The following is a 23,931-nucleotide window of genomic DNA, read 5'->3' as shown; positions in this document are numbered from 1 at the left end:
CCTCTGAAATTTGTTGGAATGTTTTAATGGTGCCCGTGGAAAAGAGCTGTGAGATTGATGTGAGGCCTGCCCTCAACCAGAAACCATCAGAGGAGAGCTGTTTGAACTCTGGGTACGACCTGTTGAACCATAGGGGAGTCTCCCCATCCACCCCATCCCAGCCACATATTTTGTGGGATTGGCGCCAGATGAGTAGCGCCTGCCTGAAGAGAGGGGACAGAGTAGGCTTAAAGGGGGAGGAAAGAAGAAACTGAAGGGGGGGAAGGCGGGACCCCACACACTCGGCAAAGGTGCCCTCAAAGGTAGGGCCTGATCTCCCCATTATCCAGTCTGATATATGTGCCAGTTGGGCTGCAAAGTAGTAAAGCCTGAAATCGGGGAGTCCCAGACCCCCGTCCACCCTTGGCTTAGTAAGGGTCTTGATTGCGATCCTAGGAGGCCTGTTTGCCCATATGAAGGAGGAGAGGAGCGTGTTGATGGCCAGGAATACATGCTTGGGAATGTAGATCGGGGAGTGTTGGAGTAGGTATAGATACTTAGGGAGAATAGACATTTTGATAAGGTTAATTCTGCCCATAACTATCAGGGGGAGTTTTTTCCACTGGTGTATTTTATTCTTTAGTTCCCTGGTGACCGCATGTATGTTGAGGTCTACAAAGTCTGTAATGGTAGGGGTTACCCAGACCCCCAGGTATTTAAACCTGAGGACCCACTGAAGTGGAGAGGCAGTTGGTGGCCTGTCCGGTATCACGCCGGACAGGGGGAGTATACTGGATTTCCCCCATTTGATGAGGAGTCCCGAAAAGGTGCCGAATAATTGTATTATCTGCAGCATCTCTTTCAGGGAGGCCGCAGCGTCGTTTAGAAAGAGGAGGGTGTCGTCCGCGTATAGGGCGACAACATCTTCCCGACCACCCAGGGGGATGCCCCGGATCAGCGGGGAGTCACGAAGCATGATTGCCATGGGCTCAATGGCAAGGGCAAACAGGGCCGGTGATAATGGGCAGCCCTGCCTGGTACCCCTGCCCAGTGGAAACCCCTCCGTCACATAGCCATTGACTGAAATACGGGCCATCGGTGAGGAATACAGCAGTTGCACCCACTTTACAAATTTAGGACCAAAGGCAAACCTGCGCATGACCTCCCAGAGATAGTCCCACTCCACCGAGTCGAAGGCCTTGGCAGCGTCCAGGGACACCACCACTGCCTCCGAACAGTCCGCGCCGCCCCCTTGTAAATGGCAGAATAATCTTCTCTAGGTTACGAGTGGTGGAGCGGCCCGGCATGAAACCAGATTGGTCCTCGTGTATGACTGAGGTTACCACCAAATTGAGCCTGGTTGCAAGTATTTTAGCGAGTATTTTTACATCAGTGGCAAGGAGAGATATGGGACGATAAGAGTCTGGGAGGGAAGGATCCTTCCCAGGCTTAGGGATCACGACAATAATTGCCTCTGCCATAGACGGGGGCAAGACACCCACTCCCCCCAGCTCCCCATATAGTTGAAGGAGATAAGGGACAAAGTAGTCTTTATATTTTTTATATATCTCTATCGGTATGCCATCACTACCGGGAGCTTTTTTATTAGGGAAGGAGGTTATGGCTGCCTCGATCTCAGCAGATGTGATGTCAGCCTCCAGCAGGGCAACCGATTGTTGAGAGAAGTGAGGTATATTGATCCCCGAGAGGTACTGAACTAGCTGTTGTGAGGTGTATGTCGCCCGGGATGAGTACAGTGAGGAGTAGAAGGCCAGGAAGATTTGAGCAATCTCCGGCGTGGTGTAATGTTCCTCCCCCTGAGGGTCACATAGTTTTTGTATGGAGCAGGAGGATCTTTCATCCCGAGCGAGATACGACAAATAGCTACCTCCTACATCAGATTGGGAGTATCTGTTATGGGCCGAAAAGAGGAGTTTTCGTTTAGATTTGTCGAGTAGGTGGTCAGTCCACAGTTTACGTGTGACGTCCCACCTAAGTCTATCTTCAGGGAGACCAGATCGCAGGTACGCAGCCTCACTCAGTGAGCACGCCTCCTCCAACCTGACCTCCTCCTCCCTCCCAGCCCGCTTAATGTTTGCTATTCTCCTAAGAAAGGAGCCACGGATGATTGTTTTAAACGTCTCGTGTCTTACAACCGGGTCCCTGCATGAAGCATTGTCCTCGTGGAACCCGGACCACTCCCCCACCAGCACCTCATTATCAGTAAGGAGAGTGAGCCAAAAGGGGTTGAGCCTCCAGGTGCTAGCGCCGCGAGGGGGCATCAAGTCCAGTGTGACAGATAGGGGAGAGTGGTCCGAAATCCCCCTCTGGAGGTACTCCACAGCAAGGATTTTGGGAAGCAGGTCAGGGGAGACCATCACGAGATCAATTCTAGAAAATGACTGGTGGCCCGGGGAGAAACATGAATACTGCCTGTCAGTGGGGTGTCTATGTCTCCAGGCGTCAGTTAGGTTCAGTTCAGTGGTAAGTTTAGCAAACGGGGTGGGCGAGGGACCAGAGGGGGGGGAGAGCGGCCCACAGCCGACCATCTGTCAAGCGACCTGTCAAGGATGTTATTGAAGTCCCCTATGCAGGCCGTGGGGGCCGGCGGGAAAGAGGCAATAAATGCCACTGCCTTCCTGAGGACATCGTTACTGTAAGGAGGGGGTATGTATATTGCTAATATATATTTATGGTGGTGTGGTTGATATGTGCCCTAAGGAAGATATATCGGCCATATTGGTCGATTTGATGATGGGTGAGGTGAAAATTGATGTTTTTTTTAATTAGGATCGCAACCCCTCTGGCGTTTTTGGAAAAGGTGGAATGGAACATATGACCCACCCAGGGCTTCTTAAGCGACAACGTTTTAGTGCCCATCAAGTGCGTCTCTGAGAGACAGGCTATATCCACACCATGCTTTTTGATCTCAGCCAGCACCAGCGAGCGTTTGATACGTTCGTTGAGACCCCGCACGTTCCAGCCGAGCATGTGGAGGCCCGCTACAGTATTAGAGGGGGGCATAGGTTAGAGAAGAGACAGGGAAAAAGGAGGAGGGGGGGCGCCCATCACCAGGACACAGGACAGACACGCATATTTCCGGCCAAAGCGGGGGGATACAAAATATCGGCCACTTGCTCTGGAGTAAGGTCCCACCCACCCACGACCCGTCCCAGAAACAATTGGTGGAGATAAAGTCACGGTCCCTCACCCTCAAATCAACCCGGCCACAGCACAGACATTCAATCGAAATTTGGTAACGTGTCAGCTTACACAACCTTGCATTTATAGACAATAAGGAAAGTAGAGAGTAGAAAGTACAGTAAAAGACAGACAAAGACATAGAAATCAAAAAAAATCCCAACATCCCATCCCACCCGGTATACCTACCAAACATTAGATATACTTGGATCCCAATAACAGTTAAAACTAAACTTGCCCAATTAGGCTAATAACTGTGTTAACTAAGGGGTATAGAGACTAACGGTCTACTATAAAAATGAAACTATTTCCTAGCATACTTTGAGCTCCTTTGTGGAGTACATCCTGAGCTAAACAGGTAAATTTATAGAACAACAGAGCCAGACAAAGGAAAAGTAAAGAGGGTTAGGTGTCCCACCAGTGGGATATTAGTATCATTTTGCTCACGATACGGATGTCAGTTCGGGTGCCGTGGTCTGCGGTCCAGCCACTGCTCGGCCTCTTGGGGTGTGTTGAAGAAATGAGTGGTGCCATCCGCCACCACGCGGAGTCGTGCCGGGAATAACATAGAGTATTGCACCTGTCTGTCCCGTAGTTTACGCTTAACCTGAAGAAATTGGGCCCTGGTCTTCTGGACGTCAGCTGCAAAATCCGGATATGCCGCCACCACCTGGTTGTCGATCTTAAGTGGGCCGCGTTCTCGGGCCAGCCGGAGGACAGCATCTCTGTCCTTGTAATGTAGAAAACGGGCAATGAAGGTGCGTGGCGGGGCCCCGGGTGGTGGGGCTCCAGTGGGCAAACGGTGAGCTCTCTCAACAGTAAACTGTCGGCTGAAGTCGTCAGGGGAGAATGTCTCTAGCAACCATTTCTCGAGGAATTTCTCGGGGGAGGGGCCCTCCGCCCTTTCCGGGAGGCCAACAAAGCGCACGTTGTTGCGACGTAAGCGCCCCTCCATATCTGACATTTTGGACTTGACCGATGCCATCTGCGTGGTGAGATCCGCCACTGCTGCCTTTAGGGGGTTAGTCACATCTTCTAAGTCAGATATTCGGTGTTCAGCCTCCCCCACCCTCTCACGAAGCTTCTGCATATCATGTCGGATAAGGGAAATATCAGATTGCACCTGGCCCATTTTGTCCATGACTCTTTGCTCGGTGGCTGCCAAGGCCATGAGGATTTGCTGGGTGGACTGGGCTGGGGTTTTGGCAGGGGGGGAGTCTTCCTCCTCATTCGAGGGTTGTGAGGAATTGGAGGATTGCGCAGACTGCGCTGGGGGAGGGGGGTGGGAGCCACGGGCATACTTCTCAAGCCTGGACGCGGCAGTTGCGCCCCCAGTTTTTCCCATGGTTAGGGCCACTGAGAGCTCGGATATAACCAGTACCCACTAGGGGGCTGAGTATCGGTGTGGTCAGAGCAGAGGTTTGAAGGTGTAATGGGTCTGAGGCCTGTGACACAGATCTTAAAGGCACGCTATCCCACCAGTTCCCAGCAGATGTCAGCAGTGAGGGGTGGTAGGGTCCCAGCAGCAAATTCAGAGAGCACTCAAATCACAGGGGTAGAGGGTGACCCTTTTGATGTGGGTAAAAGCAGGTGGGGGTGGCACTTATGCAATATCAGAGAGCAGAGAGTCACTGAGTAGGAGGCAGATCTCCCAGCGCAGGCCGGAGTGAATGGTGCAATATCAGAGAGCAGAGAGTCACTGAGTAGGAGGCAGATCTCCCAGCGCAGGCCAGAGTGAATGGTGCAATATCAGAGAGCCAAAGTCACTTAGACAGAGGGCAGTCCCTCAGGGGGCATCTGCAGCAGGTGGCAATTTCACAGTAGCAGTGTCCAGGGACAATGTCACTACATCCAAGGGCAGTTATTAGGATTACTGGTATTAAGTTACAGGGTCCCAGAAAGAGTGAGGGAGTGGTGGCACCGCGTGAGCTGGCAGCTCTCATTTAGGGCTTCAGAGGGGCCCACTGTTAGTGCCCTCACCCACCAGGGGGGCTAAGTGAAGGAGTGGTGATGGAGAGGCTGGGGTGGTGAAAGGGCAGGCCGTGTCTCCAATGCCCTGTTGGTGTCTCAAGGGCGGAATGGTGAATGGGCAGGTTATGGGTTCAGCACCTAGTTGGTGTGTGCAGGGCTGGCAGACAGATTGTGAGCAGATGGTAGGGGACCTCAGCGCTCACCCAGCGTCCTCAGGGCAGGCAGCCCAGGTGCTGGAGGGTGGTGGAGGAGCAGGCTGTGGCCCCAGCAGCTGATGGGGGTATCTAGGCAGATAGGATGGAGTGGCGCCTTTCTATTACTCCCTGCCGGACACACCGGCCTGACTCACCCCTTCTGCTGTGCCTCCAGGGGGGGGGGACCGTCACCTCCCGATGGATCTGAAGCTGGGAGGCGCCGGGTCCCCGCGTCCAGCCCGCCGCCTCCTGGTGTCTAGTACCGGGCGGGGGGGACGAGGCCACGCGAGCTTGCGTCAGTGCCGGGCGCCGGGTCTCCCAGTCGCAGGGTTGTCGATCACGCCGGCGGCGGCGGGTGTAGCCGCGCACCAGGCCACGGCGTGCAGTCACAGGGGCGGGCGGAGAGGTAATCAGCGGCAGATGGACGCAGCCTCTGTCCGGGCCGCGGCGGTTGCAGAGGGGAGACGGCACAGGGAGCAGCGTCCCTCCTCCTCCGTCTTCCAAGATGGCGGCGGCCACGAGGGAGCCGGCCAGAGCACCAGACCTTCCACCGACAGGCACCCGCAGCTGCAGAGGACTCCCGAATCGCGGCAGCAGGGTCCAGGGGGGGATACCACACAGGTATGGAGGCTCTTAGGGCTAGTGGTGGCCCAGGATTTTAGGATTAGGAAGGATTAATGGTGGAGCTCCGTGTGAACGCTGCTGTTTCATTTCTATAGGTTTAATCACATTTCCAGTGCTATATAGCCCCAATGACAGTTTAATATACTATACAATTTTTTGATTCATTTATACTTTTTTATTTTTTAGAATAATGTGGATATATATCTCTTTGGGATCATTTCATAAATATATCTCTTTCTCTTCGGGATCATTGAAATTGGTCATATATGGTTCTATTCCACCATTATTACCTCTGCATATATTATCCCCTATGGGGACAATTTTATTTAAACTTACACATAATAATCGATAGTTATACCATTAAACATCATTATTCATATTAAATAATATATTGGAAATAACATAATACAAATATTATAATGCAAATATGTCCCCCCCTCCTCCCCCCTCGTTCCTACCCCCCATGCCACCCCTATTTCCTCTTCAAAGGAAATATTACCCCCCCTCCCACCCCCAATCCCCGCGGGTTGAAGAAGACAACAAGGATTCAAGCTTTATATTTTATTCAACTCTATAGTATCATTTAAACCTTTCGGTACCATGGTCTCTAGGCGGAATATCCAATAGGCTTCTCTACTACAAAGTCTATTAAACCTGTCACCTCCCCTCATCGTGTTTTTCACTAGTTCAATGGCTTTCACTTCTATGTTCTTTAATGAGGAACCTTGACATGATGATATATGTTTCGACAAAGGGTGACTCCTTCTACCGCCCAGGATATTCCGCCTATGTTCCAGGTACCTAACATGAAGGCATACTGTAGACCGCACCCACATTGTATGATATATATTACATATGCAGTTCTACAGTTTAGGAAATATTTTATCTGGAAGACCTCCTTATTTGTGAATGATTCAAATTCCAGGGTTTTTCTCTGTTTTGCCCCCATACAGGTTAAACATTTTGGATTTCCACATTTGTGGTAACCAGGAGGTTTCTCAGGTAACCAGTTCATCATACTTCAATACCTTGTCATTGAAAGGGCACATAGAACTGGACAAACCCGTGACTCCACCTCTACCAGACCCAGAGCTGTCTTGTTCCGCTGCCTTAACTATGTGCACAAGGAAACAATATGGGTGGCCTCCAGACGTAAGAGAGACATCACGTGGAATGACTCTAGACTACTAATATTCCAGGATTATTCACCAGAGCTCACGAGAATGCGCAAACTTTTTACCCCAATATGCTCACGGCTTGCCAAGGATGGGAGAAAGTTCGTCCTGATGTACCCGGCCTGTCTTCGCATCTTCCAAGGTTCATCCTTCTCAGATTTCAACACCGCAGCAGATGCGGAGGCCTATTTGGAGGAACAATCCAACTCGCACATGGAAGAGGTTTCCTGATCTGGTTCTCTTCGCAAGCTTTCTTTTTGGAACTACCATGTTTAGCCTTTATTATGTTACTAACCCTTTGCTGGGGACATTGAGTTGAATGACTTCATTGCTTTGCTACACTCCCTCTGACGCTGAAGATGGACATGATCCCGGCTGGTGAAGTATCGCTCATATGCATTTGTTTTATCTCTGTTACTTGATGCATTATCTTTCTAATATGTTTATTATCTGTATTTTGACCTGTTATAAGTTCAGAGGCTCAGTGACAAAATATTTTACGGTACATATCCCGTAATTCCCCGGTGAATGCGCTATCTATACACTGTTAGAGTTTTAGTTTTACATTAGGCCTGTCTGCTTTTTCTTTCCGCAGCATAGGTCTTAGGGTTTATTAATGATTGCTCTGCACACCCAGTGTAGTGTGCCCACAGTTGTGGCGTATTAGGCTAGGAGCACTGCCTTTACTTTACTTTGTTCCTCCTATTCCATGTCTAGGAATGGCAAAGTGGTTTACTATACTTGTTATGGAGTGCCCATAGGACTTCTTGTTTTATGTGCCTACCCTCCTTCCCTCCCCTCCTTCCCAACATGGTTCTATTTTCTCCCCATTGCTTATTCTAGAGTTTTAGTCACAACTATGTTTATGCTGATTGCATACTTATGTCTTCTGTTAAGCTAGCCTCCTGGAATGTGGGAGGTATACACTCCCCAATCAAGAGAAAGAAACGTCTCCGTAAGCTCCATATAGATATTGTACTTCTCCAAGAAATGCATCTTTTACAACCTGAAATAGACAAGCTGAATACCTTAGGTTGGAAAGTTTGGGCAGCAGCTCCATTTTCCTCTAAAGCTATGGGTGTAGTCCTGTTAGCAAAAAGACAGCTCCCTGTGGTATTTACCCACTCTGATCTAGACCCAGATGGTAAATTCCACTGGTAGACCTCACTATTCATACCCAACGTTACATATTTTGTAACATCTATGCACCTAACTCACATACTACTCCCTTTTTCCAAAAGAAACAGACCAAATTGACTCCCTACATAGCGGAGCGTTTGGTACTGGGGGGCGACTTCAATGTAGTGGCCTCACACTTTATGGACACCAACACCCCTCAGACCAGACGCCCCCCTCCGAGAGTTGGCATACCCTCTTTCCTCCAACACCTATCCCTAAAGGATGCATGGAGGGCCCTTCATCCTGTCGATAGGGAGGTCACATGTCTATCTGCAGCACATGGCTCACCCGCATCAAATACCTCCTATTATCAGACTCTATTTTTACCAATATGCTTGATGTTTCTATAGAAACTTTTTTCCTTTCGGACCATTCTCTTATAATGGTCTCATTCACCACCACGCTAGATGTCGGGTCATATAAACTTTGGAGATTCCCCTCCCATTTTGCTTTCCGTAGTAAATTAGAAACTTTTTTTTTTAAACGATAATATTGAAACCTTAGAATCAGATCCGATACTTTTCTGGCAATCAGCTAAGGCAGTAATTAGAGGCAGCATTATACAATTTGTAGCCACAAAAAAAGGAATATACCTCCAATTATAAAGCTGCACAACAACACCTGACTCTCACATACCAGACTTCTAAATCAACTCCCACCCTGATTAACAAACAGAATTTTACACAAGCTAAACAATCCTTTGATTCTATACTAGCATCTATGGGAGAAAAGCATACGTTTTATAAAAATCATAGGTTCTACCGATTTGGGAATAAAACAGGGAGATTATTGTCCACCCTATTGAAGGCCTCCTCCCCTCCCACCCTAATGGAATCCATTACGCCTCATCTGGTAAGGATATTTCCGCTATGCTACACACCTTTTACACTGATATCTACGCCTAACCCTTGAGAGAGGTATCAGAATAAACATCTTTTTGAGCCTCTATTTCTACCCCCCTCTATCCCTACTGAGGCAGGCACATGCTTGATACCCCCCTTCTCTTTGTGTGAAGTGGAGTCTGCGATTAAACATTTGAAGCCTATGAAGTCACCTGGACCGGATGGTTACTCAGGAGAGTTTTATAAGATATTATTAACTCGTATAGTGGAGTCTCTAGTCACAGTTTTTAACACTATAATCTCAAAATGTACTAAGCCCAACTATTTCACTGATGCAGTGATTAGACTCATACTGAAACCCGGCAGAGACCCACATTTACCGGGATCTTATCGACCGATTTCACTCTTGAATGTAGATTACAAACTGCTCACCAAATTACTGGCGGATAGGATAAAACAGCTTCTCCCTGCAGTGATCCATCCAGTCCAAACAGGTTTCATAGTGGGCAGACATTCATCAGCAAATATACGCAAAGTAATGTCAGCTTCCTTTTGGCTACAATCAACCCCCGACCCACCCCCTTCCTATCTGCTCTCCTTAGACGCTGAGAAAGCGTTTGACATGGTCGCTTGGGACGATTTATTTCATACGCTTTGCAAATGTGGGTTCCCAGAAAAACGTATTTCTCTAATTCGTATGCTATACCTCCACTCCAACTCCGCTGGCAATCACACTTCGCTCACTGCAAGAGTTTCAAGGAGTGAAAATTGCTCATCATACTTTAAAATTAGCGTTGTTTGCAGATGACAGGCTGCTTTTTATTTCTGACCCTCTTACTTCTATTCCAGCTATACTACAATTAATTAACTCCTTAATTAATTAACTCTTTTGGCTTATTCTCAGGGTATAAAATAAATAAAGAAAAATCCGAACTACTGCTTTTGTCACACACTGCAGCCTCTTTCCTTTCCTACCCGGTGGCATCCACACTTTCTATTTTCAAAATAAACAACACCAAATTAAAATATTTAGGCATTTATATATATTTATATCATTTATATCCCAGTACTCCAGAGAGTCTCCAATCTGCTAGATGCATGGTCCTCTCTTCCTATCTCACTCATGGGAAGAGTGGCCATCATGAAAATCATCTATTTTCCCAAGATCTCAAACCTTATTCAAATGCTACCCTATTCCCTCTCCAGAGCAAACCTACGTCATTGCAACAAAATCTTCACAAAATTCCTTTGGGCAGGGAAAAGACCACGCATCGCTCTGACAAAACTAAAACTACATAAAGATAAGATAAGGGAGGTTTGGCAGTACCAGATATTCCAGCTTTTACCAAGGCAGTAGCCTTTAGATATGTCTTGGATTGGATTCATGCTCGCTCTATTTACACCAACTATGCCTTAGAACAATCTTTGGCTGCTCTATATGATTTAAGAGCTCTGTTATATACCCCAAAATCTAAATTACCCCAAGTAACCCACTCTAGACCCCTTATTTTGGAGGACATAACTGGCGTGGTGGTCAGTGAACAAATCCTTAAAAAGAAATCCAGCCCACTCCAAATATATACCCTTCTGTGGCAACCCATGCTTCCCTGCGGCGATGGACAATGTGAAGTTCCAACAGTGGCAGCAGTGGGGTATTGCCTCCATCAAAGATCTGTTTGACCCGGGGGGCCACCTGATGTCCTTTACAGACCTAGCAAATAAATTCCAACTACCCCGGACTGAATTTTTTATGTACCTGCAAATGAGACATTATATACAGACTTTACTTAACCCCTTGCTGCTAGGCACCCTGACTGACCCTCTTACTTCATTATGTAACCTGACTTCTATTTCCCCATTTAGAACGTGCTACCTTTATTGGGATATTCTAACAGGGTTTGACCATAAACTGTGGGCTCTTACGACAAATAGATGGGAGACAGATTTGCCCCCCACAACAACGCCTCTGAATCTGACAAAAAACCTCTCCACTGTTCGTAAGGCATTGCATTCAGTACAATTACAGGAAACTCCGGTTAAATAGATGCACTATGGGTACCGTGACTTATGCAGTCTTCTACACTCCTGCCTATAACTTATGAGCATAGGCGTGCGCAGGCCATTTCCTTAGGGGGTGCACCATTAGAGGGGCGTGTCCACCACGCCTACTGGGCGTGTCCATCACAGCCTACTGGGCGTGTCCATCACAGCCTACTGGGCTGTGCAAACTAAATAGAAGGTGACTTATTAATGTACATGCATTTTAAATGAATCAATCCCCCCCCTGCCCCCCACGCATACTAGAAACAGGGATTGTGCCTGCCAAAGGTGCGGTGTATTTACACTGTAATGCCCATTAGACATAATGCCATGCACAGTAATGCCCATTACACATAATGCCATGCACAGTAATGCCCATTACACATATTGCCACACACCATAATGCCCAGATCACACATAATGCTACACATATTAATGGACATTCTACATAATGCCATACCCTGTAATGCACCAAATGACTGCCTTGCCCCGGAAACCCTAGTTTCGGCCCTGGTAACAGTGCATAAAAAATGTAGGACATGGCTTTTTGGGACAGGGGATTATACACACAGTAATGCTCAATACACATTGTACCACGCCCCGTAATGCCCATTACACAATATGCACAGTGCCAGGGGATTACATGCACAGTGCCAGGTTTTTTATGCTCAGGGCCAGGGGTTTACATGCACGTTGCCAGGTGTTTTACCTAAGAAATTTTTTTCGTGAAAACCTCCAACTTATCTGCGCAAATGTCTATGCAGCCACAGATGGGATCAACTCATAGGTGTCCCTACACCTCACAACAAATTTCGAAAAGTTTAGTGTATGAATACACAATTTTGAGGTGTTTTACCTGCTTAGGGCCAGGGGTTTACATGCACGGTGCCAGGGGTTTCATGCAAGGTGCCAGGGGTCTACATGCTCAGGGCCAGGGGTTACATGCTAAGGGACAAGGGTTACATGCTCAGTGCTCGGTGTTTACATGCACGGTGCCAGGGGTTTACATGCACAGTGCCGGGGGGGTTACATACACAGTGCCAGGGGTTACATGCTAAGGGACAAGGGTTACATGCACAGTGCCCGGTGTTTACTTGCTCAGGGCCAGGGGTTACATGCACAGGGCCCGATGTTTACTTGCTCAGGGCCAGGGGTAACATGCTCACGGCCAGCGATAACATGCTCAGGGCCAGGGGTAACATGCTCAGGGGTAACATGCTCAGGGCCAGGGATAACATGCTCAGGGCCAGGGGTAACATGCCCAGGGCCAGGGGTAACATGCTCAGGGCCAGCAGTTACATGCTCAGGGCCAGGGCTTATGTACACAGTGCTCAGGGCCAGGGATTACATGCTTTTTGCTAGGGGTTATATCCTCAGAGCAAGTGGGGAGACAGGGGGAGGGGGGGGGTGGAGATGACCGGGGGGGGGGGGGTGGTAAACGGACAGGGGGTCAGACGATAGGGGGGCAAGAGGGCTGGAGGTAATGGGCGAGCTGACAGGATGCAAGATTGCATGATTTGCTGAGTGAGAGGGTATGAGGTGACGGTGGGTTAGAGAGGGTGGGGTGACAGGTGGAAGTTAAGAGGGTTATGGAGAAGGCTGGTCCCTTACTATAATCAGCGGTTCTCTGATTCTCCGGCCTCCCGGCTCTCCTGTTCCACGGTCTTCTGTGTCCCAGTCTTCTGCTGCTCTTCGGTCCCCGGCTGCCGCTCTCCGGTCCCCGGCTGCCGCTCTCCGGTCCCCGGCTGCCGCTCTCCAGTTCCCCAGGAGCTGCCGTCCAAGGCTGCTCTCCTCCTGCGCTCCTCAGTTCCCGCGATCCCAGCAGTGCAGCAGTGGCCAATTGAAATGTATGAAGCGCGAGCCAATCTGCGCTCTCGAGGTTCGGCAGTCAGTCAGGAGCCGCCGCTGCCTGATTGGCTGGCGAGCTCCTAGCTCCAAACATTGAATTTGGATTATGGACCATGGCAAATTTTAAATGACATGGCGCTGCCCGTTTTATGATGCATTGCAACTATTGATGGTGCTTTAATAGTAGGGCCGAAGTGAGTGGACGGAGGCGGAATTTCCAGCTCACTTTAACCCCTGCTTGTGCCCCTGTGAAATCGTGCGGGGGGGGGGATTGCCGATCATTAGGAGGTGCCTGTGCACCCCCGGCACCCCCCGTGCGCACGCCTATGCTCATGAGATACATCAGTGAATAAGTGGGGGACTATATAGATAAATATGAAATACATAACGTAAATAGGGCTATTATATCTGTAAATAACATGTGTGGATATGTAGACGAGAAAACGTAACGTCACTTCCGGTGTAACAAAGAACTGTGGGTAGTGTAGTCCCATGAGCCCCATATCCAACTCGTATTAGAGAAATTGGATTGATCGTACGGTACACCACTATTAGTGACAGAAACAAGTAATAACACAACATTGTATGTGGATACGTCTATTGGCAAAATAGTATTGACGTTATGTGATTGAGAGAGTAAAAGATGTATAACGGAACGTCACTTCCGATAACGGAACACTCCTGTTTATAATTTATGAGAAACATCAGTGAATGAGTGGGAGACTGTATAGATTAATATGAAATACAGAATGTAGATAGAATCATTGTATCTGTAAATAACATCTGTGGATCCTGAGACGAGAAGACGTAATGTCATTTCCGGTGCAACAAAGGACTATGGGTACTGTAGTCCCACGAGCCCCATACCCTATACGTATCAGAGAAACCAGGCTGACTAAGTGATACACTACCACTAGTGACAGAAATAATCAGAAGCAGCTACACAATACTGTATATATATGTACCCATCTACAAACTAATAATGACATTTTGTGACTGAAATAATAAAACATGTATAACGGAACGTCACTTCCGGTGACGCGGGAGCGTTGCCAAGGGGATGGCACACAAACAGTGGAATTAATTCCGGTTCATACCCTGAACAACGGGGATTGTTTATAGATGTCGGATACCCCTTATGTATATTAGCTGAATTATTCTTAAGAAATATTGACGATTACCAGCATATAACTCCATATTTTCCCTTATGACTGTATTACGTGAGCTGAGACTGGAATCAGCACGAGATGAGGTCACATAGTTGACCCGGAAATAATTCCCAAAGGGCATACACAATTATATGGTTCTTTTTATGTGAAATTAACTGTTTTTTGTATAAATAAAGGATATGTTATAGTTCTAAGGTCTGTCTCCATTAGTTACTAAATGAATTTACTGATTATTTTGTCGATAAAATGAGTGAATCAGATTAATCATGCAAATGAATCCCATGATGCATTGGGTATAAATACAGGTTCAGATCAAGCAGCAGTATACCTTGACAAAGCTGACGTTTGGACAGCGAAACGCGTTGGTAGAGCTGGTATCAGATCCTGGATAAACACTTTGGAGATTCCACCTGCTCAATCATCTGACCACCATCTTTCCCACACCATTTCTGGAAGTCTACGGCTCAATCTAACCAACTCAACCAGGACACCCGGCCACGAGGTTGAAGGTAGGCTACCACAACATCAGCCACTCCCTCGGTGTGCCTACAGGATTACAAATCGCCGTTATTGGACTCCACTTGAATTGGGACTTTCTACTAGTGTGGACAGTGCGGGTTCCTTAATCCTCCAACCCCGGACGGGGATATCCATACACACGTGAGATCTGGATACCAGTTATTGTTCTTATTATCATTTTTTAAACCCCTTTTCAGATTCATTGGCCAAAACATTTTTTTCTCAATTAGTGTACACTTGTATATATCTATTACATGTCATAAATGTGCTGCTATACATGAATCAATTTTAATATTGTTTTTTAATAAATTGTTATATGAATTTTGAAATCTGATTCACTCATCATTGGTTGTGAGCGCTGCTTTTTGTGTTGTTTTTTTCAGTACAATTACAGGAAACACATTTCAAATTTCTGAATATAATTTTCATTACACCAGGACAGAGAAAACATAAGGTCCCTTCTGAGACGGGCAACTGTCTGAAATGTGGGGCTCAGACGCTCTTTATATGCATTGTTTCTGGACCTGCCCAAAATAAAGAAATTCTGGTACAAGGTTCTGGGATACATTAATGCTACATTCCACCTCAACCTTACACTAAACTTTAGAGCAATGCTTCTTCTGCATTTTGCAGTGTGGGGTATCCCAAGAGATAGAAAACACTTGCTCCCTATCTAATATGTTATCTTAACTTTGGGTAAGAAAATGATTCTATGTAACTGGATAATCAGGCAGCCCCCTAGACTAGATGCATTAAAGACCCTCCTTCTTTATATCCTTTATATGGAGCGACAATCTACCCTTCCTTATGTGGAGTCCAATGTTCCACGCTTATACAAAAAATGGGGCCCATTAATAGACTCACTGTATGCAGACCAACAACAGAAAATTATGATGCTATTTGACTCTACATCCTGGGCTTTACTCCACCGCATAGTCAATGAATCCTGACCTCATACTTTGTTCTCCCTGACTAGTATCAAAGAAATTTGTATATGGAACAATCCCCTTATTCGTCTGCCCGAAAGAGAGATAAATTGTTTGAATAGACTGACTAAACTCTGTAGATGTTCCTACTTTTCCTATGTCCCTCCCACCTCCCTCTCTCCCTTGTCTCTTTATATACCCCTTACGTCGGGGCAAGTGTTTATTGTTATATCCTTTGTTGAGTATTGGATAATGGGTACTTGTTTCCTAGCATGGCGCCCATCGCATCGTATACCATAAGGCTTACAATGGCATGCGATGCGATGTTGCGGGATGTCGGCCGATGTTATACAATTTTAAATTGTATACCATCGCATTGTATGCCATTGTATGCCATATACAATGGTATACGATTTAAAATTGTATAAGCACCCTAATGGGTTTTTTCAATGTTAAATGGTCCTCCTATAAGATTATTAATTGTATAAGCAAGGTAATGGGTGCTTGCAATGTTAAAAGCACCCCCACGCCTCCCCCTATATCAACGTCAGCCTAAAGTACGCGTCCTCCGACCTTTTCATACCCCCACCATCCACGTCGGCGTGGAGTTGATTTTAAATAGTGTGGCAAGCGCAGCGAGCCACCAAGCCCGAAGTGGAGGTATGAAAAGGTCGGAGGATGCGTACCGCCGCCCCTCGTGGGCTCGCTGCGCTTGCCACGCTTCAGGTTGGCGTTGATAGTGGGGGTGGTGTGGGGGTGCATTTAACATTGAAAAAACCCATTAGGGTGCTTATACAATTTAAAATCGCATCACATCGCATCGCATGCGGGTATATGGAATGCGAATCGATACAATGCATAAGATGCCATACGACTGAATATCGTGGGCGCCGTGCTAGGAAACAAGTACCGGATAATGTTTTGGGATGGTTTTCCTTTTACTTGAAATAAGTATTGTTACCCAATATTTGATTAAGTTCTTCCATCTCTAGTTAATTGGGTTATACCCTAACTGATTATATTATATGCAACATTGGATGAGATGGCAATTATTGTATATTATTTTGAAACACAAACACTGTATCCGTTATGCTCAACATTGTTTATGTTCATGTTTAATATGAAAAATCTTCAATAAATATAATAAAAAACAAACAAACCATGGGTTCTCAACCCGTCCGGTCTGGCTGAAGATTTCTAAAGTTTAAGTAAAATATAGATTTTCTTCATTTTTTTTTCTAACTGGTTTGCTATTATAGTAAGTTATAGTTATAAGATATGAAAAAATTATAGTATCGGAATAATAAATTTAAATAAACAAAAATAAATTAATTAACAACAATCCTCTCCTCTCTTGGTATATGTCATATTTTTTGTATGTTCTTTGTTGAGTATATAAGCTGAATTTCTTTTTTGTACACATTTATAGTCTGTCTTGTATCCCGGTTCTTAAACACTGAATACGCAAAAATATACAGTGTAAAAGGTACATACCAAAGTGATAAAATGACAAATAATAAGAAAAGTCGGTGATCCATATATGAACTGGTGGTTTAGTTGATTGGGTACATTGATGTAGCCAATATTGTAACTAATAAAATAAATCCTATGCATGTCGATATCTTTTATCAAAATTCTTAACAAAATTCTCAATAAAATATTCTATAATAAATTACTGACAACTATTACTATATTTAAAGATAAAAATATATTTATATCACGATGTGATTAATTAAAATATTAAAAAAAAAAAAAAACATATATATAACTCAAAGTTACAGACTTCTCCAAATAAAAAGCTGTTTGATATTTGTACATATTAAATATAACTGCCTAAATACATGTTTTTATACTTATCCTTTAAACTAAGTTTTGACTGTGAAGCAACAGACTTAATGATATATGGTCGTATAAGAGCATTTAATATATTTATGACCTTCTAATATATCTTATTATGGTACAAAAACGAGCCCTTAAATATAAATGGTACTTATGTATTATCTGGGCTGCCGATTTTTTTGATTGTATGCCTTAACTTAAGGCATACAATTAGATGTGATGCGATATCGCATCGCATCGCATACGACCATATCGCATGCGATGCGATGCGATGACCCGATTTTTCAATAGGATTCAATGTTAAAATGGACTGAGTCCATTTTAACATGGAATTCAATGGGAAAAAGGGGAACTTTTCATACCCCTACTATCCAAGTGGGCATGGAGTTGGATATAAACCTGTGGCAAGTGTAGCGAGCCACCGAACCCGAAGCGTGGCGAGCGAAGCGTGGCGAGCGAAGCGAGCCCCACGAGGGGACGATATTCTGTGTCCCCTCGCGGGGCTCGCTACGCTCGCCACGCTTCGGACTCGGTGGCTCGCTACGCTCGCCACAGGTTTATATCCAACTCCATGCCCACTTGGATAGTAGGGGTATGAAAAGGACCCCTTTTCCCATTGAATTCCATGTTAAAATGGACTCAGTCCATTTTAACATTGAATCCTATGGAAAAATCGGGTCCATCGCATCGCATCGCATGCGATATGGTCGGATGCGATGCGATGCGATGGACCCGATTTCAAAATCGGCAGCCCAGTTAGTACATAAGTACCATATAAATGCTTCTAATAAGATAAAATTGCCGGTTTTCTAGTAATCAAAATGGCGCCGCGAGCCTCAGATGTCCGGCACCTAAGATTGAATAAAATCAAAGATAAACATAAGACCGGGAAGATCTAAAGATACACCTCTTCCGGAACCCGAGGTACATTGCCGGAGTTACCGGGGGACAAATGTTGCAAGCCCACAGAAAGGGTGAGATTTAATAGGATGAGAGATTCAGAAAGTGAGAGATTTGGTAAGAAATCTCCAGTTTTTTAAAGTGGCAATCATTTACACTGCTAAACCAGTTTGATTTTGCCATGTAAATGATTGCCACTTAAAAAAAAACTGGAGATTTCTCACCAAATCTCTCACTTTCTGAAACTCTAGTCCTATTAAATCTCACCCATAATATCTCAACATCAATGTAATACAATGGAATGGACATTAGCAGAAACCGGAAGTGCGTTGATGGCAAACGCACACACGCGAATTAGCGCTGACAGTATTTATACATGGAAGATGGCAGTTAATGCTTACTGCACTGCATACAATTTCTCTCTGAAAAAGCCGCTGAAGCTGACAGCAGGCGGGAAAACGCGTAAGAGATAAAAAACCACAGGCATCTGTCTCATTCTAGATGTTACAAGGTACCTTTTAACACTTTGTGTCTGGCAAGTCAGGACTTTAAAATGAATGATCAACAAAGGTAACCTAAGGCTTTTTACTAACAAATAACTGCCTCAACCTACTAACTCATAACAAACTTCATAGAGGATTAAGTTAACACGCATACGCACCCATAAGAACTGCATGTATATAATCTTTGGCAAAGGCGTATTATTAATCATAAAATGCTAATCCTAGTGCAATTTTCTGAATTAATTGCCATATAGAAACACTATTAATTATCTGCTTAAAGGCCTCTATCTAATTAGGCATTATTATTCTGTACTAATTGCTTTATTTTATCTGTATTTTAAATTGTATTGCATTAACAGCATATAATAGAGTGGCCACCTATTTAGCTTATTATTTAGTATTTTGTATATTTCATTTTTTATTTTTTATTTTATTAAATATGTTATTTTAAAGTATTCCTACTCTGCGCAGTTTTGTATCTTTCTTCTGTTTTTTCCTCTGTATTGGGACATTGAGCAGCCCCAAACAAGACAGCAGCACTGTTAGGAATACCGCCATTTATTTGATATTTTATCACTAATCCTATTAATATCTCTTTATTCTTTATAGCGCAGGTCTTTTGCTTTCTGCTATTATAGTTACATACCCTCATTGAAAAATTTGTGTAAAGTCTTCATTGGAAATTTTAATAAATCATCTTCGAAGTCCAGTTCTGAATTAGTAGTGAAATATGTTTCCAGATGCTCTCTAGAATCAAAGCCATGTACATGGTAGTATTTAGTGGAGCAGGAATCCATCTTTTATTATTGTGTCACAGACTCTCACGTCTTTGTTCCTCTTTTCTTCTGCTGGCATAGGAATTCTGTTTGTATTCCCTGGAATTTATATTCATCAGGAACCGGCTAATAAATATTATCACAAGATGAGTATCATCCTTCAGGTGCTGGTCACATGAATGCAGGTGATGGGATGGTGATCTCCAAAAACAAACTTTTTTTTCTCACATGTTTTACATTTTTAACATTTAAATATTTATTTTAAAATAAGCTTTGCCTGTGACCAAAACAGAGAAAAAGTTCTAACGGTACTGCTCACTTTCACTGGATATGGGTCGACATGCATTGTTGTCGTGACTTAGGTAGATCGACAAGGCCTACATGGATGGAAGGTGGACACAAGCATTAGGTTGACAATGGCTGGGTTGACAGTCAAAAGGTTGTAATGGCTTGCTGTGCTCTGAACAATGTACAGGCAGCGGGTATTCTGGTGTACGGCCATCGCGACCTGCGGTCATCCAGCACCACCTATCCTGTCACTCTGGCACTCTGCTTATCCTGACACTGTCCTAATGTGTCCATTTCCTTTGCCAAACCTGCAGATCACAGGCACGCTTACACCATGCCAAGTTTCCCTCCAGTTTCCAAACATGGGTGTGCCATCTTGCCTGCCGTCACATGACTTTCAGTGGCCGATCCGGAAACTCCAATTCTGACATCACTTGGCTCACATGGCTTGCTGTGCTCCCCATGCTTTGGGCACTATTCTATTCTCCCTCCATGCCCTAGTGGATGGTAGGGCATCAAATACCGCCTGTCGGTACATGTTGGCTAAAAAATAATAATGAAAAACCCATGTCGACCTTTTGGCTGTTGACCTAATGCTTGTTTCGACCTTACATCCATGTGGACCTTAAGCATGTCAACCTATTTCAGGTGTCAACCTAAGCCATGTCAACCTTCAGTGGTTGACCAAATGCATGTCAACCTTAGGTGTGTCGACCTAATGACAGTATAACCTTACAATCAACACAAGATGCATCATCTACATTAGTGGTTCTCAAACTCAGTCCTCAGGACCCTACACAGTACACATTTTGGTACTTGTTTCCTAGCACGGCGCCCATGGTGGGTCATCGCATACCTTAAGTTAAGGTATGCGATGGACGCGACCAATGCGATTTTTGGGCTATTTTTAGCCTTTTTCTGATGATTAAAAAAATCACGTCCATCGCGTCCATCGCATGCCATTATAATGGCATGCGATGCGACCGACGCGATTTAACATTGAATGCATTGTATTCAATGTTAAATTCCTATGCCATTATAATGGCATACAATGTGACCGATGCAATGGACCCGATTTTACATAGGGAACAATGTAAATGGGCCAATGGACCCGATTTCTGATTGTATACCCACCCTGATGGGTAATTTGTATGTCAAATGACCCCCCATTGTTAACGCCACCCCACGATGAACACCAACCCGAAGTGTGGCGAACGCAGCGAGTCCGCTTCGGGCTCGGTGGCTCGATGCGCTCACCACACTATATAAAATCAACTCCACGCCGACATGGATAGTGGGGGTATGAAAAGGTCGGAGGACGCGTACCGCCGCCCCTCATGGGGCTCGCTACGCTCGCCACGCTTCGGGTTGGCGTTCATCGTGGGGTGGCGTTAACAATGGAGGGGGCATTTGACCCATCAGGGTGGGAATACAATTAAAATTGGGGTCTGGGGGGCATTTAACATTGGGCCTAATGTAAAATCGGGTCTCAGGGACCATTTTACATTGGGTAAAAATCGCGTCGATCGCATCGCATGCGATTTGGTTGCATGCGATGCAATCAACGCGATTTTTTAGGACCCGATGGATACAATTTTAATCGCTGGCGCCGTGCTAGGAAACAAGTACCCACATTTTCCAGGTCACCCAAATGGTGCACTCATTATTGAGTGACACATTTTCAAAGATTCACAGGTTGCGCTAATTATTTCACTTGATTCTATGAGGAGACCTGCAAAACATGCACTGTGTGGGGTCCTGAGGACCGACTTTTAGAACCTGCGATCTACATAATCTCAGTAGAATTCTCCATTTTGTACAATACAATCTAATTTTTGCAGTAATCAGGAGTACATGCAATTAGTGTGCATGTATACCTGATTATTATTCGGATGCAGAGCGGTAAGTAGACATTTTAGTATCCCCTTTCCTCCATTACACCCGATATAATTTTTTTTGTCATTTTTTCTATAATGTCTTCTCCCAGCACCCTTATAGTGTCAGGATGTTGCTGATAGGCTGGGAAGAAGTGATATCAGAATTGGAGTTTCCGGATCGGCATGGTGTAAGCGTGGCTGTGATCTGCAGGTTTGGCAAAGGAAATGGACACATTAGGACAGTGTCAGGATAAGTGCCAGAGTGAGAGGATAGGTGGTGCTGGATGACCGCAGGTCACGATGGCCGTACACCAGAATACCCGCTGCCTGTACATTGTTCAGGGAACTTCCCCCAGAGTGAACGGCTACAGTGAGTTTTTCACTCGCCGGCGTGTTCGCAAAATGTTTGGTAGCCAGGGAGCGATGATCGCTGGGGTCCATGCCCATAGAAATACTGGGCGTAACCCTGTGAGTGCAGGTGTACCTATGCCTGTTCGGGGCTGGAGGATGATGTCACATGATGTCAGCGGCCAAGCTGAATTCATCGGGAAGCATCCATCAGAATAATAAGTCTTGGCTTACTTCTCCTTACGAACAGAGGAAAAATAATTTGAATGAAAATGTTAGTAAGTTTCCTTAAAGCAGGCATGTCCAATCTGCTGCCTTCCAGCTGTGGTGAAACTACACATCGTAGCATTCCTTGCCATAGTTTTACCATTCCTTCAGGGGCGGATTGGCCCTGGCGGGAAATCGGGCCATTTCCTGGTGGGCCGGTCCATAATTGACTAGAACTGGCCGTTTTCCCCCATGGCTGGTCCGCGGACCGCGCGACTACAGCCATTAGCGGCCGCAGCATCCAGCACCTGCCCAAAACAAATATGGCCATGGCTAGCTGCGGCTTTCACAGATGTCAAGATGGCCTCAGATTTGCCCAGCTCCTCCCGCGGCTCCTTTAGTGCAGATCGTCGATCGCGGGTGCGCAGGTGGCGTCACCGCGCACCCACCCACTAAAAAGGCAGAGCGTCTACTAAGAAGTGTGAACGGCCGCAGCATGGATGGGAAGACTGAGCGGCTATTGGCAGACTCGCTGAAGTGGGGGAAGTGGCATAAAATGTAAGGGACTGGCATGTTTTTTTTATATGTGTTTAATTTATATGGAGGTTTGTGGGCTCCATTAAAAAAAAATCTATATCTGGGAGGGGGGTTCTATATGCTGTTATGCAGGGGGGTTGAAGGGGGTCTCTTCACAATTGTAAGTGCGTATAAGTTGCTGCATGTGATAAAGTTGTGTGCCTCCCTTAAGTGTGTGTGTACAGTATGTGTATGTATATATATATATATATATATATATATATATATAGTCCAAATGGATAATGGCACTCGCTATAAACACAATCCTGGTCCTGTTGCCCTCCGCAATTAGGAGCACTCGCTCCCCACAAATAGACAATGTCCGGCGGCACTCAGGAACTTGAAAGAAGGACACAGCCTCAGGCGCTCTTAAGCCAACGTTTCAATAAGTTTATCTTATTTTCATCAGGGCATACAAGTAAATGAAAATTAACTCACCATTTATGTGCACAACCTTCATCGAGTGATGCTGTCAGAGCCATGCTGCAGACTCAGGCGATGACGTCATCACTGTGCTCCCACACCAGTACAAAAAAAACTTTATTGACTGCAACAAAGAAGCACAACATGAACAATGTGCTAGAGTATGGAGAGATATAGTAAAGAAAAAACATATTCAAATGTATGCCAAACTGTGGCTGCTTGTTTATATATAAACTATAATCATCTCGTACATGTTATCATGGGCCTTATTTTGGTTCACTCTTTCTGACAAAATACTTCTTAGTTGGACAAAACCATGTGCACTGCAGGGAGGCAGATGTAACATGTGCAGAGAGAATTAGATTTGGGTGAGTAATTTTGTTTCTGTGCAGGGAAAATACTGGCTGCTTTATTTTTACACTTCAATATAGATCTCACTTTGAAGTAAAACCCCACCCAAATCTAACTCTCTCTGCAGTGCACATGGTTTTGTTCATCTAAGAAGGATTTTGTCAGAAAGAGTGAAC

At 45.4% G+C, this 23,931-nt stretch overlaps 1 protein-coding gene across 1 annotated transcript in view; it reads right to left on the bottom strand.

The window, feature by feature from the left end:
• LOC146041583 (nicotinamide N-methyltransferase-like) overlaps positions 1 to 19,706 on the bottom strand; it is a 29,510-nt gene extending 9,804 nt beyond the window's left edge. The window contains exon 1 of the mRNA XM_083161531.1: positions 19,556 to 19,706. Within this exon, the coding sequence (XP_083017657.1) occupies positions 19,556 to 19,706 (151 nt within the window). The remainder of the gene's footprint in view (positions 1 to 19,555) is intronic.
• Positions 19,707 to 23,931: the final 4,225 nt, after the last annotated feature.

This window comes from Crinia signifera, chromosome 19 (assembly GCF_055691185.1).
Source record: "Crinia signifera chromosome 19, ASM5569118v1, whole genome shotgun sequence".
Classification (NCBI taxonomy): Eukaryota; Metazoa; Chordata; class Amphibia; order Anura; family Myobatrachidae; genus Crinia; species Crinia signifera.
This window is presented reverse-complemented; position numbering and strand designations above follow the sequence as displayed.